The 16,721-nt window shown below is 47.0% G+C and overlaps 1 protein-coding gene across 2 annotated transcripts in view; it reads right to left on the bottom strand.

Annotated features, from left to right (window-relative positions):
• Nucleotides 1-6,256: 6,256 nt before the first annotated feature.
• LOC126536864 (cell adhesion molecule Dscam1-like) overlaps nucleotides 6,257-16,721 on the bottom strand; it is a 185,463-nt gene continuing 174,998 nt past the window's right edge. Inside the window, exons 20-28 of one of the 2 annotated variants that reach the window (XR_011893812.1) lie at nucleotides 14,951-15,055; nucleotides 13,854-14,045; nucleotides 12,934-13,233; nucleotides 11,184-11,363; nucleotides 9,764-9,913; nucleotides 8,095-8,143; nucleotides 7,869-7,953; nucleotides 7,701-7,780; nucleotides 6,257-7,367 (exon numbers count right to left, since the gene is read on the bottom strand). Coding sequence is in view for 1 of the 2 variants with exons in the window: in XM_072287776.1 (XP_072143877.1) it covers nucleotides 7,875-7,953; nucleotides 8,095-8,143; nucleotides 9,764-9,913; nucleotides 11,184-11,363; nucleotides 12,934-13,233; nucleotides 13,854-14,045; nucleotides 14,951-15,055 (1,055 nt within the window). In the remaining variant the exon portion in view is untranslated. Of the gene's footprint in view, nucleotides 7,368-7,587; nucleotides 7,781-7,868; nucleotides 7,954-8,094; nucleotides 8,144-9,763; nucleotides 9,914-11,183; nucleotides 11,364-12,933; nucleotides 13,234-13,853; nucleotides 14,046-14,950; nucleotides 15,056-16,721 lie in introns of those variants that run through there. The other variant, XM_072287776.1, reaches the window with a different exon arrangement.

Here is a 16,721-nt window from a genome sequence, read left to right as displayed (position 1 = left end):
GGCGATAAAGTGGAACAGACGAAATGAAGATGAAAAATAAAGGCGGTGATGCTTTCGCTCTTTAGCTTGCAAACAACGACGAATCGAGTGCCGAACTGAGCCCCTCCAAACAGGCGTACAAAGTGTGTTTTTCGAAGAGCCGCCATTAGGCATCGAATGTTCGCAAATGGCGCATTCGTAATCCTTGAATGCGAACAGCTAGGCACGCTGGTATACACAGGCGGATACTCGAACTATACGTCCTCGGCAAGCGCGCGAGCGCGCGTGCTTAATGCCAACCCTTCTACTGACGAGATGCGTTTGATTCGGTGGCCTGTCATTTCGTTCAGAAGGCGAAGCTTCGGCGCAAGGCATGCATTAACCGCGGAGCCCTCTCTTCTTCTAAATCACCCCCGCAAGCGATTTTGACCAGATCAGCGCTGCAAGAAAGAAAGGTCGTGCCCGACGCCACAGAACACAGTCGTCCTCTTTCGCGAACGTGCTCCGGAGCGCGTACGACCATCTCTGGTGCGGCGACGGCCTAACCGATGTTCCACAAATAACTACACTGGCGGTGGCGCGGCAGGTAGGGGAGAAAGCTGGGAAAGGGGGCCGTTGCCATGGCAAGAGGAAGTACGAGTGCCGTGCAGTGCTACGAAAGCTAGTGCTCCTGTCAGTTAATCGGTAAATGGAGAGATCCAGCTGCGTGTTTCAGAGAAGGAAGGGCGACTCGCCCATTGCGCACCGCTTATCCATCTGTGAAAGTTAGATTCAGTCGGCGTCGCGCAGAGGGCGTTTAGCAGTACTTAATTGAGGAGCGCTTTCGTGATTGACTGGCGCGACCCATAGCTTCCGCTGCACTGCGCGGATGTCTCTTTTTTTTTTCTTTTAGTTCGGCTGCTGACAATCGCGAGGCGTAAGCAAGAGGCACAACATCACTGAAGGCAACGACGTCGATGACGGTGACGAGCGACGGCGTTGCGATTTTAACGTAAGTGAGGTAACAGTGTAGAGAGAGCGCAAGAAATGAGCCGCGGAGGAGAAATGCTTGTGCGCTGCTTGCTGCTATTCATAAACGACTCGGTGGATGCTGGATCTTCGAACTACCCGCTGGCGTTTCGCTCCACCCTTCTTCGAGCACACTACCCGTCTGCGTCGAGGCTGAAGAAAAGGAAGAAAGAAGACCGCGTCATTCGGAGCTCTGGTTTTGTACACGCCTGGTCGCGCGTCAAAAAGGACTGTTATGCACTTTCGCGTCGCATGCTTACATTTCTTTGTGTTCGTATTTTCTGCGAAAGGAAAGGCCGAGTGAAGGTGAAGTTTCGTTCGCCATAATGAGTCTTTATTTTTTTTTTTTTTCAGAGAGGAAAGACCAATCAACTGCGCCGCATCTCTTGTCGTTGCGGTCATCGCTATCTTGCGGGATCGGTGTATGGGCAATTGTTTATTCGCACTAGCGAATGTGAAAGGGGTTCATTCTTGACCAGAAAAAATTGCGGCGTGACGGGTTTGTGTCCCGAGTTCGCGTTAGTTCGGTGTGCATAATGAACCCTCGGAATTGTCAGTTTGTTTTGCGCCAAAGAAACTTGATGGAGCCTACATTTATTTTTTCATTACTTTCAACAGGGCTGCCTTTCTCTGGGAAATTATTCGCGGAAGAAAGAGCAGGAAAGCGGGTGTCAAAACACAGTAAACAATACAATGAGGTAACATACTATGAAGTGAGGATACGAAAGTACATAGAAATCGATAACAGTGCTCTGTCATGGCGTTCTTATTCATATTGCTACGGCATGAGCCGGGCAAGGAGAAGAGGAGGAAGACGTTAGCTGGCGCAGCCTCGGGACGCCATCTTGACTTCACCAGCAACCCCGTCCATTAAATAAAGCCGATTCAACATTAAGCCTAACAATATAATGGAGTCGTCAGAAACGTTCTGTATGAACTTCTATATACGCTAGCGAACCCTTAATTAGCGGACACAGTTGTCGTCTCTGCGTACAAAATGGCCCAAATTGATTATGGCTCATTTGGATTATACGAAAGCCTACTCATTCCTTATTGGAATGTCCGACACACCTTTCCGTGGCTTGTGCAAGTGGGAAGATACGATCGAGCACGTGTATTGTTCTTGTTATCTTTATGATATCAAACGCGACGTTCTTCGGAGTGTGTTAAACCGATTAGACGGCAGACCATTTTCAGAAACACACTCTTGGATCACGGCCCAATGCGTCGCAGGCATTGCTACGCTTCATGAATTCAACTGGCCTCAGTGACCGATTTTAGGCGATAAGTGATGGGCAACAGCACCTGTTCGCACTAAGAGAGCCGTTTTCCCTCCCTCTCCTCTTATTCTTCATTTTCTCTTCCTCCCGTGTACGCTAGCAGATCGGACTTGCGTTTGGTTGACCTCGCTGTCTTTACTTCCTTTCTTTTTCTTCTCCTCCTGTGCCTGAGCCTAATTAATTCGAAGTACACACGTGCGGGAAAGCGTGGCGCACTTGAGCGAACCTTGATTTGCCGGTGAAGTTGTACGTATTCCATGAAATATCTTAAATAACGACGTCAGAATCTAATGCTGTGCCTTTCTTTCTAAATCGCGTCGTCTCTTCACTTTAGATCTATGTGTTGTTAAAACAAAGCACAAACTCTCTCTCTCTCTCTCTCTCTCTCTATATATATATATATATATATATATATATATATATATATATATATATATAGGTTAAGAAACAGCATGTGCCCCTGATCACCTCCTCGCCAGCGGACTCCCTGTTTCGTCGCTCGGCCTTGGCCATCAATGGTCGAGCCGATTGGGCGCATTGAATCACTCGAGCTTTATCTCAACACCAATGCATCAGTGTCAGCGACTGACATCGCCTTCTGTTGGACACAATTATGTTTGCTGAAAGCTAAATGCATCGCTGTTGTAACACTCTGTTAACGTCGCTCTGTCGTTCTTTCTTTATTGCTTTGTGTTAGCTCATTCTTCAGGAAACAGAGAACACAGAAGAAGATAGATCTTTTTTTGTACGTACGGGCTCCTATATAACCATTCCATATCGAATTTTGGTTTCAGTAGACCCTTCACCCCCCCCCCTTTCCCGTAAAAGGAAAAGGGGAAGTTTTTTCACATTCAGTTCTAACCTATCAAATAAATCGCCGTTTACAAGATGAGCTGACTCTGCTGTCGGCTTCATTATGGACCGTTGCCAAGAGACATCATTACCATGATGCCGAGTGTAGAAATCAACGTGCGGATTCAACTGTGCTTTTATGGAAACATTGCCAAGATGCGTGTTATCTGAAGGGTAAAAGTTTGAAGGGCTCGAAGGACAAGAAAGTTCATTGTTGGTTAGATACACTGGAAACCCAGACACGTGCAGAATGTATCTCATCGGCAAATACATTTTAATTTTCTCAAGAACAACAGCACACCTAGCTTGGACAGCTCAAAATGAGGCCATAAAAACTGCAGTGACTTTGACAGTAGATCTTTAGGCTATTGATGAAAATTTGACATAGTTACTGTAAGGTTAAAAGAGCGGTTCAGTGTATTGATCGTCACAGATGCGTCGATCCGCTGACAGTTCGCTGAAGAATTTTCACGAGGGCACTTATTAGTATAAGCCGTAAGGCTAGGGTTGCAAAGATGGCCTTTTACGTGCCATAACTGTCACTAGTTGCCAGCGATCAACCAAATAAATACGTCACATAAAGACATGTTGAGAGCTGATGTAAAGCTCGTTTAAAGAGATAGATATTAAAAGTGAGCTGCGGACCTTAATCAGGAGCATGAGATGTTAGCCTGGGTGATGGCCTGGGGTTCTACTCCACTTGTTGCGTGAGAAATATGATATAAGTTTCATTACAGATATACTTGAACTTGCAAGTGAATCGAGTTTTTCTTTCACTAATAGCTGTTATAAGAGCATTGTAGTTCCACTCACGGCGTCCCCGTGTGTTGTCGGCGTCGTAATAGTACAACTCCGCATTCATGTTTGGCACAGCGTACCTGTACGTTATTCCGCACATGCTGTTTGTCCAAATGAGCAACTAAATTTACGTGGGCGAATCAGAATGTCTTTGCCCCTATTTTTTATTAGCCAAAATAAAGTACATACAGCTAATTACAAGTATACGTATTATTCTACGTAACCCTACACTATTTTTCTACATAGTCCCCATACCGGTTCAGAGATTTGTCTCATCGCAGAACTAATTTTGATATGTCCCTGCGGTAGAATTCGTCCGGCTGACTGTGGAACCACCGTCGGACTGCTATCTTGGCTTCATCGCTCCACGTGGGTCGGTGTCCCACCAGGAACTTCTTCAGGGCGGACCAAGAACGTGGAAACCACTAGGGGCAAGGTCCGGACTCTATGATAGGTGTTCCAGACTCTCCCATTGAAATGACCGGAGCTTGTCGGCGGCTCTGATTGCTACATGTGGCCTTGCATTGTTATGGAGGATAACCGTGTTGTTTACATCGAGAATCTCTCGGCGTTTTCGCCTGATCGCAGCCAGCAGACGTCACAGTGTAGAACAATAACTGTCGGCATTGATGGTTTCACCTTGTAGCATGAGATCCAGCAGGAGCGCTTCTCGGGGATCCCAGAACGTTAACGTCGCTTTCCCAACAGATGGCACTAAATGGATTTTTTTTTTTGCCACAGGCGAACTAGGATGCTTCCACACTTTGCTCTGTTACTTCGATTCTGGTGTGAAGTGCAGTATCCGTGTTCTATTGCAAGTAATAATGTGCTCCAGCAAACTATCACCCTCCTCGGCATATTGTTGCAGATGATTCAGTGAAGCAATCATTCACTTGCCTTTCATCAGATCATCCAACTGCTTAGGCACCCACCCTAAGGGCTTGTGAACGATGTTTTAAACACTCCCATACCAAATGCCAAGCTCCCGGGATATCTCCTTGAGGTGCACACGCTGATCCGCTTTCACCGTTGCACCTACGCTGGAAATAATCAGTCAGTGACCCACGCGGCCTCCCAGAACGCTCAATGTGATGCAAGTCTGCATGGCCTTTTGCGAACACGTACTTCTCAAAGCGAGACAGCTTTCCCGATACGTGGCTGCATTTACCTGTGGTTTTCGGTGGACGTTGGTCCCTTGCTCCCTAGAAAACGAATCACACTTCGTTGCTCGTACGCCATGGACGTGTGAGGCACAGCCACCATCTTCAACTACTGACGGCAGCTCCATGCCGCGGAACTACCGGCAGAGAGGACCGAGTCGGTCCAAGAAAGGTCCACCACTGGGAATGGATATGTTGACTTTGCATTAACTGCCGTAATTTAGCTAAAAAAAATAGGGGCAAGGACTTTCTGATTCGGTTTCGTGTGAGGGCCCTGTGATACTCAGCTGACCCAAATATTTTCGGGCCCCCAACACAAGAAACTTTCTCAAGTAGCTGGTGTACGTCGGTTTTCTGTTTTTCGGCAGCCGCTTCTCGTACGATGCGGCGTAGCGACTTGCCTTGGGTCATGAAGGATGATCGTCTAACTTACCTGGTGCAACTGCACTTTTATTCACGTTCTGTTGGACAGGTTCTTTACAGTGAACAAAAGGACTGCTGCTGAGACAATGCCTTTACTTGCATGAGAAACAGACGGCGCGAGCATTGGAACAATACTAAAAGCAACAGAAATCCCACGAGACAAGCAAGTCCAGCAGTCGTCCAATCTGTTTCTACTTGCTAAATGTGTTTCCTTCTATATTTTTAGTAGCCTCATTGTTCAGACTGCGGCATTCGTCTGCTTTTGCGGGCCGTGTGCGGCAAACAATCTCTGAAAGTGTAAATTTCCGTCAGGTAAGCGCTTAGCACATGCTTAGGCAAAGGTTGCGAAGAACTCTTTTTAAACTGGAAACCTTGCGCTATGCTAATGACCAGCTTGACATTTCTGCATCGCAAATGAGCGCCATATGCTTGCGTACACATATTATCTGTAGTTTCGCCCTTAGTGTGCGCTGCAACCGAGCGGTCCACAATGAAAAAAAAAATACAGAAAAAAATTTGTCAGAGAAGAATGGCGAATATGTTCTGGGAGAAAAATAAAAAAGAAAGAAAAACCATGAACCAGCGCAGCCATGAACCAACTCGCACAGCAAAACTTTTTACTAAGCAATAAAAAGAAATCAGAAGGTTGAGGCCCACATAAGCTGGCGCCGCTGCCTCACTTCCTTCTTGTTTTTTTCAATAACTATTGCGTTTATTGTGGTGTCTTGTTTTAGAGGTTGAGTAAAGACAGCAATGTTCTTGCAAAATAATTTATTAAACAGCTTCCTTCTCAATATATGTACATGTGCGCTCTATCAATCAAGCAGCTGCTACCCTCCTGCGCTGTGCTCTTTCCCAAGCTGCGGACAGTTGTGGATTTCATTGCAGGTGGCTTCAGACAAAGTTTGCAATAAAAATAAAAATAAACAACGCCCAATTTATTGTAAAAAATGATTTACGCACGCCAGACCTGGGTCCCTTTGAATCTTACGATGCAGCTTGTTTGATTGTTTGTTGCCTTGGACGACTGCATCTTATACGCGAGCGAGTGTGGGAGATGGCGAGCGTGAGTTGCTTCTTGCAAAGCACATATATGATTGTGCTGGGGCTAGGATTCAAACTAGGAGTTGCTCCATTGCGTCAGAAGACTATCTCTGCTTCAAAACACAAAGAAAACAAAAATTTGCGATGCCCTTTCGATGAGAAAGTATCAAAAGAAACTGTCACTTGGAAAAGTCGAGACAGATGTTCCCGCTTTGTGTCATTCCTGAAAAATGTGGTGTTTGTAAAAAACAATGCATGAATAAAATGTTGGTGCCAAAGTAGGATGGAATGAATATTCTACGTGTGGCAGTGAAAAACTGCGTTTTAGCTATAACCGCAACGAGTTGAATCGTGGTCTAGGTTGTCGAGGCGCGATGCTGATAGTTAAACGCATGAACATACTTCGCTCGTTTGTTAATCTCCAACCATGAATAGGGGCGTCGCACATATCTTAGTTCGCCAACTCTCCGGTTGATAAACGTCGATAGGTCGACGCCTGCTGGGAAACGTAAGTTTTATCGCACTGGCAGCAATTAGCACCACGGTCTCTTACAGCCAGAGATGCTAATGCAACATCAACGCGTTTTCGCGACGAAGTATTTAGTTCAGTTTGTCCGGCCTTATTTCTTGCAGTTGTTGATTTGACCTTGTTCCAAGTGGCCTGCCGCAAAGTATCTCGTGAGCTTAGGTTCCCTACAGCGAAATCTTTCAGAAAACAGGTGACGCTTTTTGTCAGTCTCAGTGCGCTTGAACTTTGTAGAAACGCTAGATGATGCAGAGTTGAAATGGTCGTCGTGTGCACTTTCCCCACGGCGCAGCTTGGCTGAAAAATAAAGAACGAAAAAGAAAGAAATGTCTGTCTTCCCAGTTTGCGAAATTCGGAGAAGACCAGTTTGACTGGTCAAGCAACAATGTAATGCACCTGCTTGTCATGAGACGATGTCGTGCATTAGGTGGTAACAGAGAAAACTAATTGCGCGCTAACTATATCACGGCGTAATCTGACATCTTTCTTTTTTTTAATCCAGGATATTTTTATTCTCTCTCTCTCTCTCTCTCTCTTCGTTCCTTTCTTTAAGTTCGTTTTTTTGTTTTGTTTTTCTATTCATGCAGAAACTTGCATATAGGAAACAATGAATATAATTTCAGTGCTTACAGAATCACAACGCTTTTGTTGACTATCCTTCAGCAGAGTTGCTGCTCGGGTGTCTTCGGAAGTCGCAGAGAAGTGCGAATCTGCAAGTGATTCCACGCACTCGACTGTATGTCAGGATCCTTCTTTTTGCGGTATAACAGGGAGGAAGCCATGTTTTCAAAGACTTACCACGCGTCATAACCTGTGCATGTCGTCCTCGTCGAACACTTTACATTTGCTGGAAACGTAGAAAAGCTCTGACCCGTCTCGGCTTCTGGAACGGAAGCCAGATCGTAAAAAGAAAGTTACATTGAACGAGTGTTTTTTTTTTCTTATAACACTTTCAGTGAAAAAGCCGGAAAACATTTTCACACATGCATAGTGCACCATACACCAGAGCTGAATGGTTACTTACACGCCTGTGGCAGTTTGCGACTTTCTCGATTGTATGGCTATGTGTTCACCTGAAAAGATAAATTAAAGAGAAGAAAAAAAATCATTTTTGAGAACTAAATGGTGCGCGACAAAGAAAGATGGTAGGAATAATGTAACGAGCTGCAATTTCACTGTATCCTCGCAAATTATGCACAACGCACTTCCGCCATGAAGAAAAATAAAATTACTGCGAAAGCTGACGCAGCAGCGACAACATAGTGTAGTAAGCGTTGGTAGGCAGCAGGCCTTACTGATAGCGTAGCTGAAAATATGAGTGGTATGGAGAAAAAATAATAAAATGGAGTAGGGGAGCTGTTACTGAACAACCAATGAGCTGTTCAGCTGGATTATCTGCGTTAGCTCACATCGCTAAGGGCAATAGGCGAAGACGATATATGTCGATGTGTGCACGTCGCGGTGGCCGTGGTGAAAGCGAAGGTGCTTGTGAGACCATTGCCACTTACCCTAAACTCCCTATACCACTACGGAAGCCGCTCTTAAGTATAGAGCATTTCAAAGCTGAGCTTAAAGTGGCTTGCCCTTAATTATTTCGTTTTCGGAGGTTCCAGAAGATGAGCTCCGTGCGGCAGTTATCTTCTGTGTGTCTGTGTGACACTGTTCGACATCACGCCGCTAGAGTATGCTGCATGAGCGATTGCGGTGGCCAAAGGCGTGCACTTCTGCATCAGGAGGAATGCGCGATGGCATGAAAGAAATGACGCTAGAAATGCTTCTCTAAAGAGCGAGACCGCTTCAAGGTCATTACACGTGCATAAGGATGACGCCACCGTTAATTATCGGAACATTATCGCACGCCTCGTCTGTCCGCACGCTTCCGCAACGCGCTTCTACGACCGGCCAATTGCGCATGCGTATCTACCCTGTGCTTTAACAAATATTGGTTTCGACAATTTGTAGAGAGTCTGCCGGTGTTTTACTATAATGTGGACAGTGTGCCACTTGTAAAAAGCCTATGGATTTATTTCTTTACACCTTTTGGCGAGGATTGTCCACAGGCTTCGTGAAAAGCAGCTTCTAGGGAGACAGATAGATCACAAGTGGTGGACTTTAATAATAATAATAATAATGATAATAATAATAATAATAATAATAATAATAATAATAATAATAATAATAATAATAATAATAATAATAATAATAATAATATTTACTGCGTCATATACTGGGACCGAGATACTGGAAACAAGCAGTAAAAGCTGTCGGAAATGTCTAAACGACATTTGTCAATAGGCATGCCGCACGCCCTCGATGACTGAAACAAACCACTCTAGTTGAAGACTATAAATTATTTATAAGCTGTGTAAGTTCATTTTTTTTCTAAGGGGCAGCACGCACTGGCAGTGATTCGAGGCGTACTGAACAGTAGGACCCAGTATACCAAAGTCATCCAACAGTGAGGAGCGCGCGCGTGGGAGAAACCACAGAGTAGGAGGAAAAAAGAAAGGGAGAAGGCAGAGATGGCAACCACAAATGCGCCTTGTTGGCTACCTTACGTTGGGGGAATAGTGAAGGGAATAGAAAGATGAACGAAAAAGAGAGGAAAAACGCGGTGAGTTCGCGCATGCATGTCCGCGGAGGGCTCCGGTAAGTCTGAGGCGTCTACACAGGCAAGAGCGGCACGGCTGTACCTGGTCTCTTGTGGGCGTAAGGCACGTCGTAGACCCTGTGCGGCACGGCGTACGCGGACGATCCACGGGACGAGCCGCCGTTGCCGCTGCAGTAGGTGGGCTCCGCGGAGCCCAGCACCTCGCTCTTGTACCGCTCGCCAGACACGCTTCCTGCAGAGAGGTGTGGTGCAAGAAGTTAAAGGTACCGCGTGGTCAATGGTCCGTGCTCGCATAGCACCAGCTTAAACCTTGTAATATGTGATGTCTGTAAGACAATGCCCCAGCTTTAATACTGCGCGGGGTGTTGTGGCACACTGCGATTCTTTATCGGCCACCAGCATGGTGCAAACCGCTCATGCGATGCGATTCAGGTTTGAGCTACCTCCATGCGTGATCTCGGAATGGCTATTGCGGATTTGCTTGGGTAGCTTGCCATGCGCAGATGAATGCTCATCGCTGCAGGCAGCGGTAGCAGACTGGACATTGCGCTATACCGAAGCACTCCAACAACTTATCGAACCAAGGCTGTGTAAGATAGAGGCTTGAAGTGTTAAACAGTGGTTAAACAAGGAATTTTGCTCGACCACTGCGATCCTTCTCGCGAAAGAATCAGAAACAAGTTTTTGCCGCATCGAATACGATCAAAGAGGGTATTTTTTTATGTTGTATTTAGCGACATAATTTTGGCTGTGTCGTCTGTCAATAAAAGCGAAACACTGTGAGTGCCATGTTTCATCGGAAGAGCGACAGACGGCGCCACCATTTCTTTCAAAGAGGCAATAACATTTTCGCTCCCGCATACTGCGGACTACGTGCACTTTTGATTTGCTCTGTACGAAGCAGGGGCCATGTACCGCATGCTGGCATGGTATTATCGCCGTACACCTCGACAATGCACGCGCGTGCGAAATGCGAGTGCGAGCGAGACAACCCCATTTAGCTGGGATGAGCCGTGCCTCTTGTTACATACGCAATCTTTGGTACAGATTGTTTACACATGGTCTTACGGACACAGCTTCCCGCCTCCTCACCCGAAGACAGCGGCAATAATGACGTCGGTGCATCATATTTCCACGCATACGTTGTTTTTTTTTTCTTTAAGGTGAACCTGTTTCACAAGATTTTCACTGTTGCCGTGTCGGCGCGAGACATGCCCGTCATGCTGTTAAGATTCTTGCTTACGCGGCTTCTCTACGTGCTGGTACGCCAAGATGACGGCCACGATGACGTCGAATATAAGCCATCTATACCACTGGACTCTGAGAGGCACCTTTGTGAAGGCTTGCGCCCTGACCGTGCTCTCACGGGCAAGGCTGGAACGGGCGATTCGGGTTCGCGTGGACGCACGAACGCTGCGCCAACGCGCCCATATTTGACACTAGGTGTCGCACATGACGAGGCACTTCCGTGGAAGGGCGTAAATGACCCCAAGTGCACTGACCTTGCGGCGTGCCGTGGGCCACTGCTGCGTCGTCTGCGTGCCGGTGTAGAACACACCACAGCACGGCGAGCACCACGACGAGCACCAGCACCGAGCTGCCGATGGGCAGCGTCACGGTCAGGTGCCGATAGAAGGACGCCATCTTGGCGTCCAGAAGGTGAGGCTTCTGGGAAGGCACGTCTGCGCAGCGTGTGGATTATTATTTACAATATGTTGCCGGCTAGTTGGTCCATTCTTGAGCGCAATAATGTAGCGCCTGTCCCGTGTCTGCCACAATGTCCCGTATAATATTTGCACTTAGTATTCCACGCAAGAATCGCATCTATAAAAGTGGGCCAAATTTGGGATCCCGTAGCTTATGAAAGTTTGAATACAAAACATGGAAGGCAGAGGTGGCGGAGGAAGCTGCCTTAGCACTGGCAATAGCCTCCACGGAAGCTAACATTGTAGTAAGCGACTGCAAGACAGCCGTCAAGAACTATGCAAAGGGAAGAATCTCGCCGGAAGCACTGAGAATTTTAAACAACTTTCGTGAAGATCGCGACATCCACATTATTTGGGCACCCGCACACTCCTCCCTTCCCGGGAACGAAATAGCGCACAACCTGGCTCGAGAACTGACAGGCCGAGCAGGTGACACGCAACAAATACTGGGAACGGAGAGAGACCGGATGACCAGCTTTAACGAGATCACCAAACACTATAAATTGGGAAGGGCCCATTTCCCCCCGGCACACTCCTCGTTAAATAGACGGCAAGCGATGGCATGGCGCCTCTTACAAACAGATACATATCCGAACCCGGTGGCCTACCACCGCTACTACCCGGACCTTTACACGGATAGATGTAGATTCTGTGAAGAAAGGGCGGACCTACAACATATTGTTTGGGCTTGTCCTCGTACACCCATACAGAATAAAATAATTAAGACCAGAGAGCAGTGGGAGACCGCGTTGCTCAGCTGTGCACCGGAAGACCAACTCAAGGCAATCCAGCAGGCCGAAGATGCCGCCAGGGCCCAAGGGCTCGAGGCCGTCATTTAGGTAGAGGCCTAGGTCTCAAATCTGCTGTGCACAAATAAAGTTTATTCCTCCTCCTCCTCCCACCGCGCTAGCTCAGCGGCTTGGCTTTGCGCTGCTGAGTTCGAGGTCGTGGGTTTGAACGCGGCCGTGTTTCGATGAGGGGAGATGCAAAAACGCTCGTGTATTTAGACTTAGGTGCCCGTTAACGAACTGCAAGGGGGTCAAAATGAATCCGGAGTCCTCCACTATACGGCGTTCCTCGCAAGCAGGTTTTGGCGCTTAAAGTACCTCAGAATTATTTTCTCTTCAGAGTATGCATTCCAGTGCAGCGGTGGTGAATGAGCACGAAAGTGCTAAAATGCTTTGTAAACGAATCGTACAACTACTAGCTCACGCCTGAGGACTGTCGTTTCGTGTTCCTACTTAGGAAAAGTTGTGCTCAGAGGCACATCTCAATATTAACGTGCTTTAAGTATTAACGCTGCTTCTATACCTGGAGTCGCGCAGTAATGTACTTGAGCGAAAAGTAGCTGCACGTAAGGTGAAGAAGAGAGAGAAAGCAAGGGTAGGAAAGGCAGGCAAGTTAACCCGACCAGCGTTTGGTTTATTATGCTACACTGGGAATGAAGGAAAGGGGAAACAGTTAAAGGAATAATTAAAGAACTGTGCCAGCCCGGGTCGGGGTGAGGAGGCAAAACTTCTTCCGTGTTTTCCGTACAACAACACACCTCCGTCCAGCGTGAGCGTGGCGAAGTTGACTTGCGCCGTGGTGCTGCCCGCGTCGTTGTGGGCCACCATGAGCAGCACGTACCAGGATCCCGGCTCGAGATCGCTGAGCACTAGCGGCTCATCGTTGAGCCTGTACGGCAGGTGACTAGACGCCAGCGTCCAGTCTGCTTCGGTGCTACGCCGGTAGTGGACGGTGAAGTGGCTGATGGGGCATCCGCCGTGCCACCACGCCTCGGGTCGCAGCCAGGCGGACGTGGAGTTGCTGTCAACAAGGCGGTCCGCCTGCTGCAGCACGGGGCCTGCGAGAAAAAGAAAGGTGACAAAGCAGCAAAAAAATGAAGACTAAGAAGAAAGAAAACGTGGCAGAAGATGTGTGGTTTAAAAAAGAAAACAGAAACCAAGTTGCAAAAGAAGTTTTGTTTTTAGAATGTACTTACTGTTATGTATATATATGCAAACTTAGAAATGTTTTCTAGGGTTACTTCTTCTTAGGCTAAGGTTCATCTGCATTTGCCACTCTAATTACGTGCCTCTTAGCAAAAACATTCTGTATTATTCTGTATTGCATTATATATTCTGAAATAGATTCTGTATTATTCTGTAGAGCTACGACATCGCGGTGTATGTCGCTGCTCATTCCCGCTTATTAATGTTTTTCGCACTTTTGAGCATTGCTTCAAAATGCAACATTGTTAAAAATAATAATAGTTGTAACTGCACCCTCTCGCATGCAATATGCCTTTTCTTTTTTTCAATGCCAATCTGTTTTAGCACAGCGTTCTTGAGAAGACGGTTTCGGACATATGCGCACTTTAAAGAATAGCCATGATATATGAAACGAATGTTTTCAACTTAGGTCAGTGCGCCCCTATATCTCAAACATCGCTGCTCCTCGTGATCGTTACGAGGAACTACTCACGGTTTCCTTCAGTGGAGGCAGTGACGACGTTCCCCTCGGGCCCCCGTCCCACATCACTGGCGGAGCGCATGCGCAGTTGGTGCCTTGTACCGCATGCGAGGCCCGAAAGAGCGAAGTTGGTCCGGTCGCCGCCCACCGACTGCTCCCGCCATGGATGTTCGTCGCCCTCCACCCGCCACGACACGTAGTACGCTGCGATGATTGTTTGGTAGACACACATTTTAACGACAAAGTCTCACCCCCGTATTCAGAAATGGAACTTAAATCGAAGCCCATGCTTGGCTTGGTTTAGATGACGCCTGGCGTTAACGTGCCCAAAGACGCTCACTGCGTTTCCTTCGGCGCGTTCCCGATAGGCGTCACTTAGATCAAGTCAAGCATGGGCTTCAACTTAAGTTGCATTTCTGAATACGGGGGTCACGCACTGAAATAGAGAGAATGTGGCTAATGCAGTCGTGAGGAGCTCCGAAGGATTACATTTTATATAGATTTGATGCACCGCGTATACCCTTCTTCACCGATTGCAGATAACACCGGGGTTTCATGCACTTTCCATTCTATCGCGTATTAGTCACAAGTCAAACGGAGTTGTGCATGCGTCTATCTTTATTTCTGCTCCCTATATACAGCAAAGTGTGTGTGCTAGATTAAAATTGATGTAAATTGATTTGCTTTCCTTGCATTCTTGCATCAAGTTTATTGTAGAGGACAACGTCTCTTACAATGTAATTCGTTTTCAACACCTCCCAATGTCCTTTCATTCGAACGCTTCTTGCCCCTCCCTCAATGATGTGTTCTTTTATCGACGGAGGTTCCTGCATTGCAATGTGGAGCCAAAAGAACTAAAAACACTTACATGCGAATATGAGATGCTCTGTCGTGTTTCAAACTGCATTTGCTAATGAATCAATAACCTCTGACTCATTGGCGCGCACAAGCAAACACGCACGCACGCACGCACGCACCAGCGACTGAGATGGCGGCATCTGCCGATGTATGTCCGCTCGAAGAGCTTATGTGGTCAGTCTCAGTGGCGGTACACGTGCTCTATGCGGTCGAACGGTCTGCGCAGTCAATAATGCATCGCGCGGGCTTACTCCTGATGGGGGGATCATCGAAAGCGATGACCGGCCTCTCCCACGCCAACGAGATGGTCCGAGCCGAAGTGCCGACCACCCGGTACGTCGGTGGTGGTGGAGGATCTGCAACATTTAAGACGCACGATAAGCCGTGGCTCTCCGTATATGGCAGCAGTTGACACTATAGCTCTTCAGCGCCGATGTTATTGCAGCACTGAAGGAGTGCAACGTATGAAGCGGAGTCCCAATGTGATCTAGGCGAGAGCAACCACGGGCACTCACGTCGGCTGCTCGTTCAGTAATGACAGGAGACGAAATAGGCAATAACCTGAACGCTGGCAGGTGGCTTTCGTGTCTGGTGACTAAGTCCTTGTCATTTTAGCGAGCGGTCTGCCGACAGCTACGCTAGTGGTCTAAGTACACCGAACGTCAACCGAACGATTCCCTGATGCATTGACAAGTCCGTGAATATTTAACTTATGGGGCTCGATTGAACACCGTTGCCTTTAGAGAAGGTATCGTACTCGTGGGTGCCACAGGATCTCGACAGTCGTCCGCAGGAAATGTTACCTGATGCCTGCGGTGCATGTGTTGGCATTATATTTATTTCGCCATTACTTTTCGTGCTTACAGGAAAACGTCACCATCAAAATTTTTGAAGCCGCATTGGAGAATTCTCTCAAGCGGTGATCTTCTCACGCCCTCGCTCTGCAGAATACTTGGGAGCGCTGACGGCGTTTACGTAAGCACACCTGGCGTTTAGATAAACTTTGACGTCCTAGCTGTCGATCTCTTTGAAACGTTATAAACCGTACGTCTGTCGGGAAAGTTAGCCAACATTATAATACTGAATATTTGTTCTTTTGAGCGCGACAGAAAACAGTTGGCTGCAGTGTCAAATGCGGTCTTGTTCACGTGTAGATGAACTGAAGAAAAAAATAAGTACACTGTTGGTCGTCCACATGGTTCTTTTCGTCGATATTAGGGTCAGAAAACTTAGTCTCTAATTTTCATCTACCTATATCGATGTGTATTAATTGAGAAACGTTGTTGCATTATTGAGGTTCCCCTGCGCATAATTTGCAATGCTTAAGATGCAAGGAGCGTGACCACAAATATCGAGATAAGGCTGGCTTGTGGGCAACCCCGCCCTCTTTGGTAGAATGACCACCACAGCAGCCATTTTAACAGCATAGAATCCATAATAATTGCGTGGTGAACGCTACATTAAATTAGCATAGAGTTATCGTGACTGCTTACAAGCACGTAATTATTTACTTAGTATGCAGAAAATGCATGCTAACTGACTTGGAGAGACAAAGCAGAAGGGTGGGTCTCAAAATTAATCTACAGAAAGCTAAAGTAATGTTTAACAGTCTCGGAAGAGAACAGCAGTTTACGATACGTAGCGAGGCACTGGAAGGGGTACGGGAATACATCTACTTAGGACAGGCAGTGACTGCGGATCCGGATCATGAGAGTTAAATATCAGAAGAATAAGAATGGGCTGGGGAGCATTCGGCAGGCATTCTCAGATCATGAACAGCAGGTTGCCATTATCCCTCAAGAGAAAAGTATATAACAGCTGTGTCTTACCAGTACTCACGTACGCGGCAGAAACCTGGAGGCTTGCGAAAAGGGTTCTACTTAAATTGAGGACGACGCAACGAGCTATGGAAAGAAGAATGACAGGTGTAACGTTAAGGGATAAGAAAAGAGCAGATTGGGTGAGGGAACAAACGTGAGTTAATGACGTCTTAGTTGAAATCAAGACAAAGAAATGGGCATG

Source organism: Dermacentor andersoni, chromosome 4 (genome assembly GCF_023375885.2).
Source record: "Dermacentor andersoni chromosome 4, qqDerAnde1_hic_scaffold, whole genome shotgun sequence".
In the NCBI taxonomy this organism is placed as follows: Eukaryota; Metazoa; Arthropoda; class Arachnida; order Ixodida; family Ixodidae; genus Dermacentor; species Dermacentor andersoni.
Note: the sequence above shows the minus strand (reverse complement) of the source record. Positions and strands in the feature narration are given on the sequence as shown.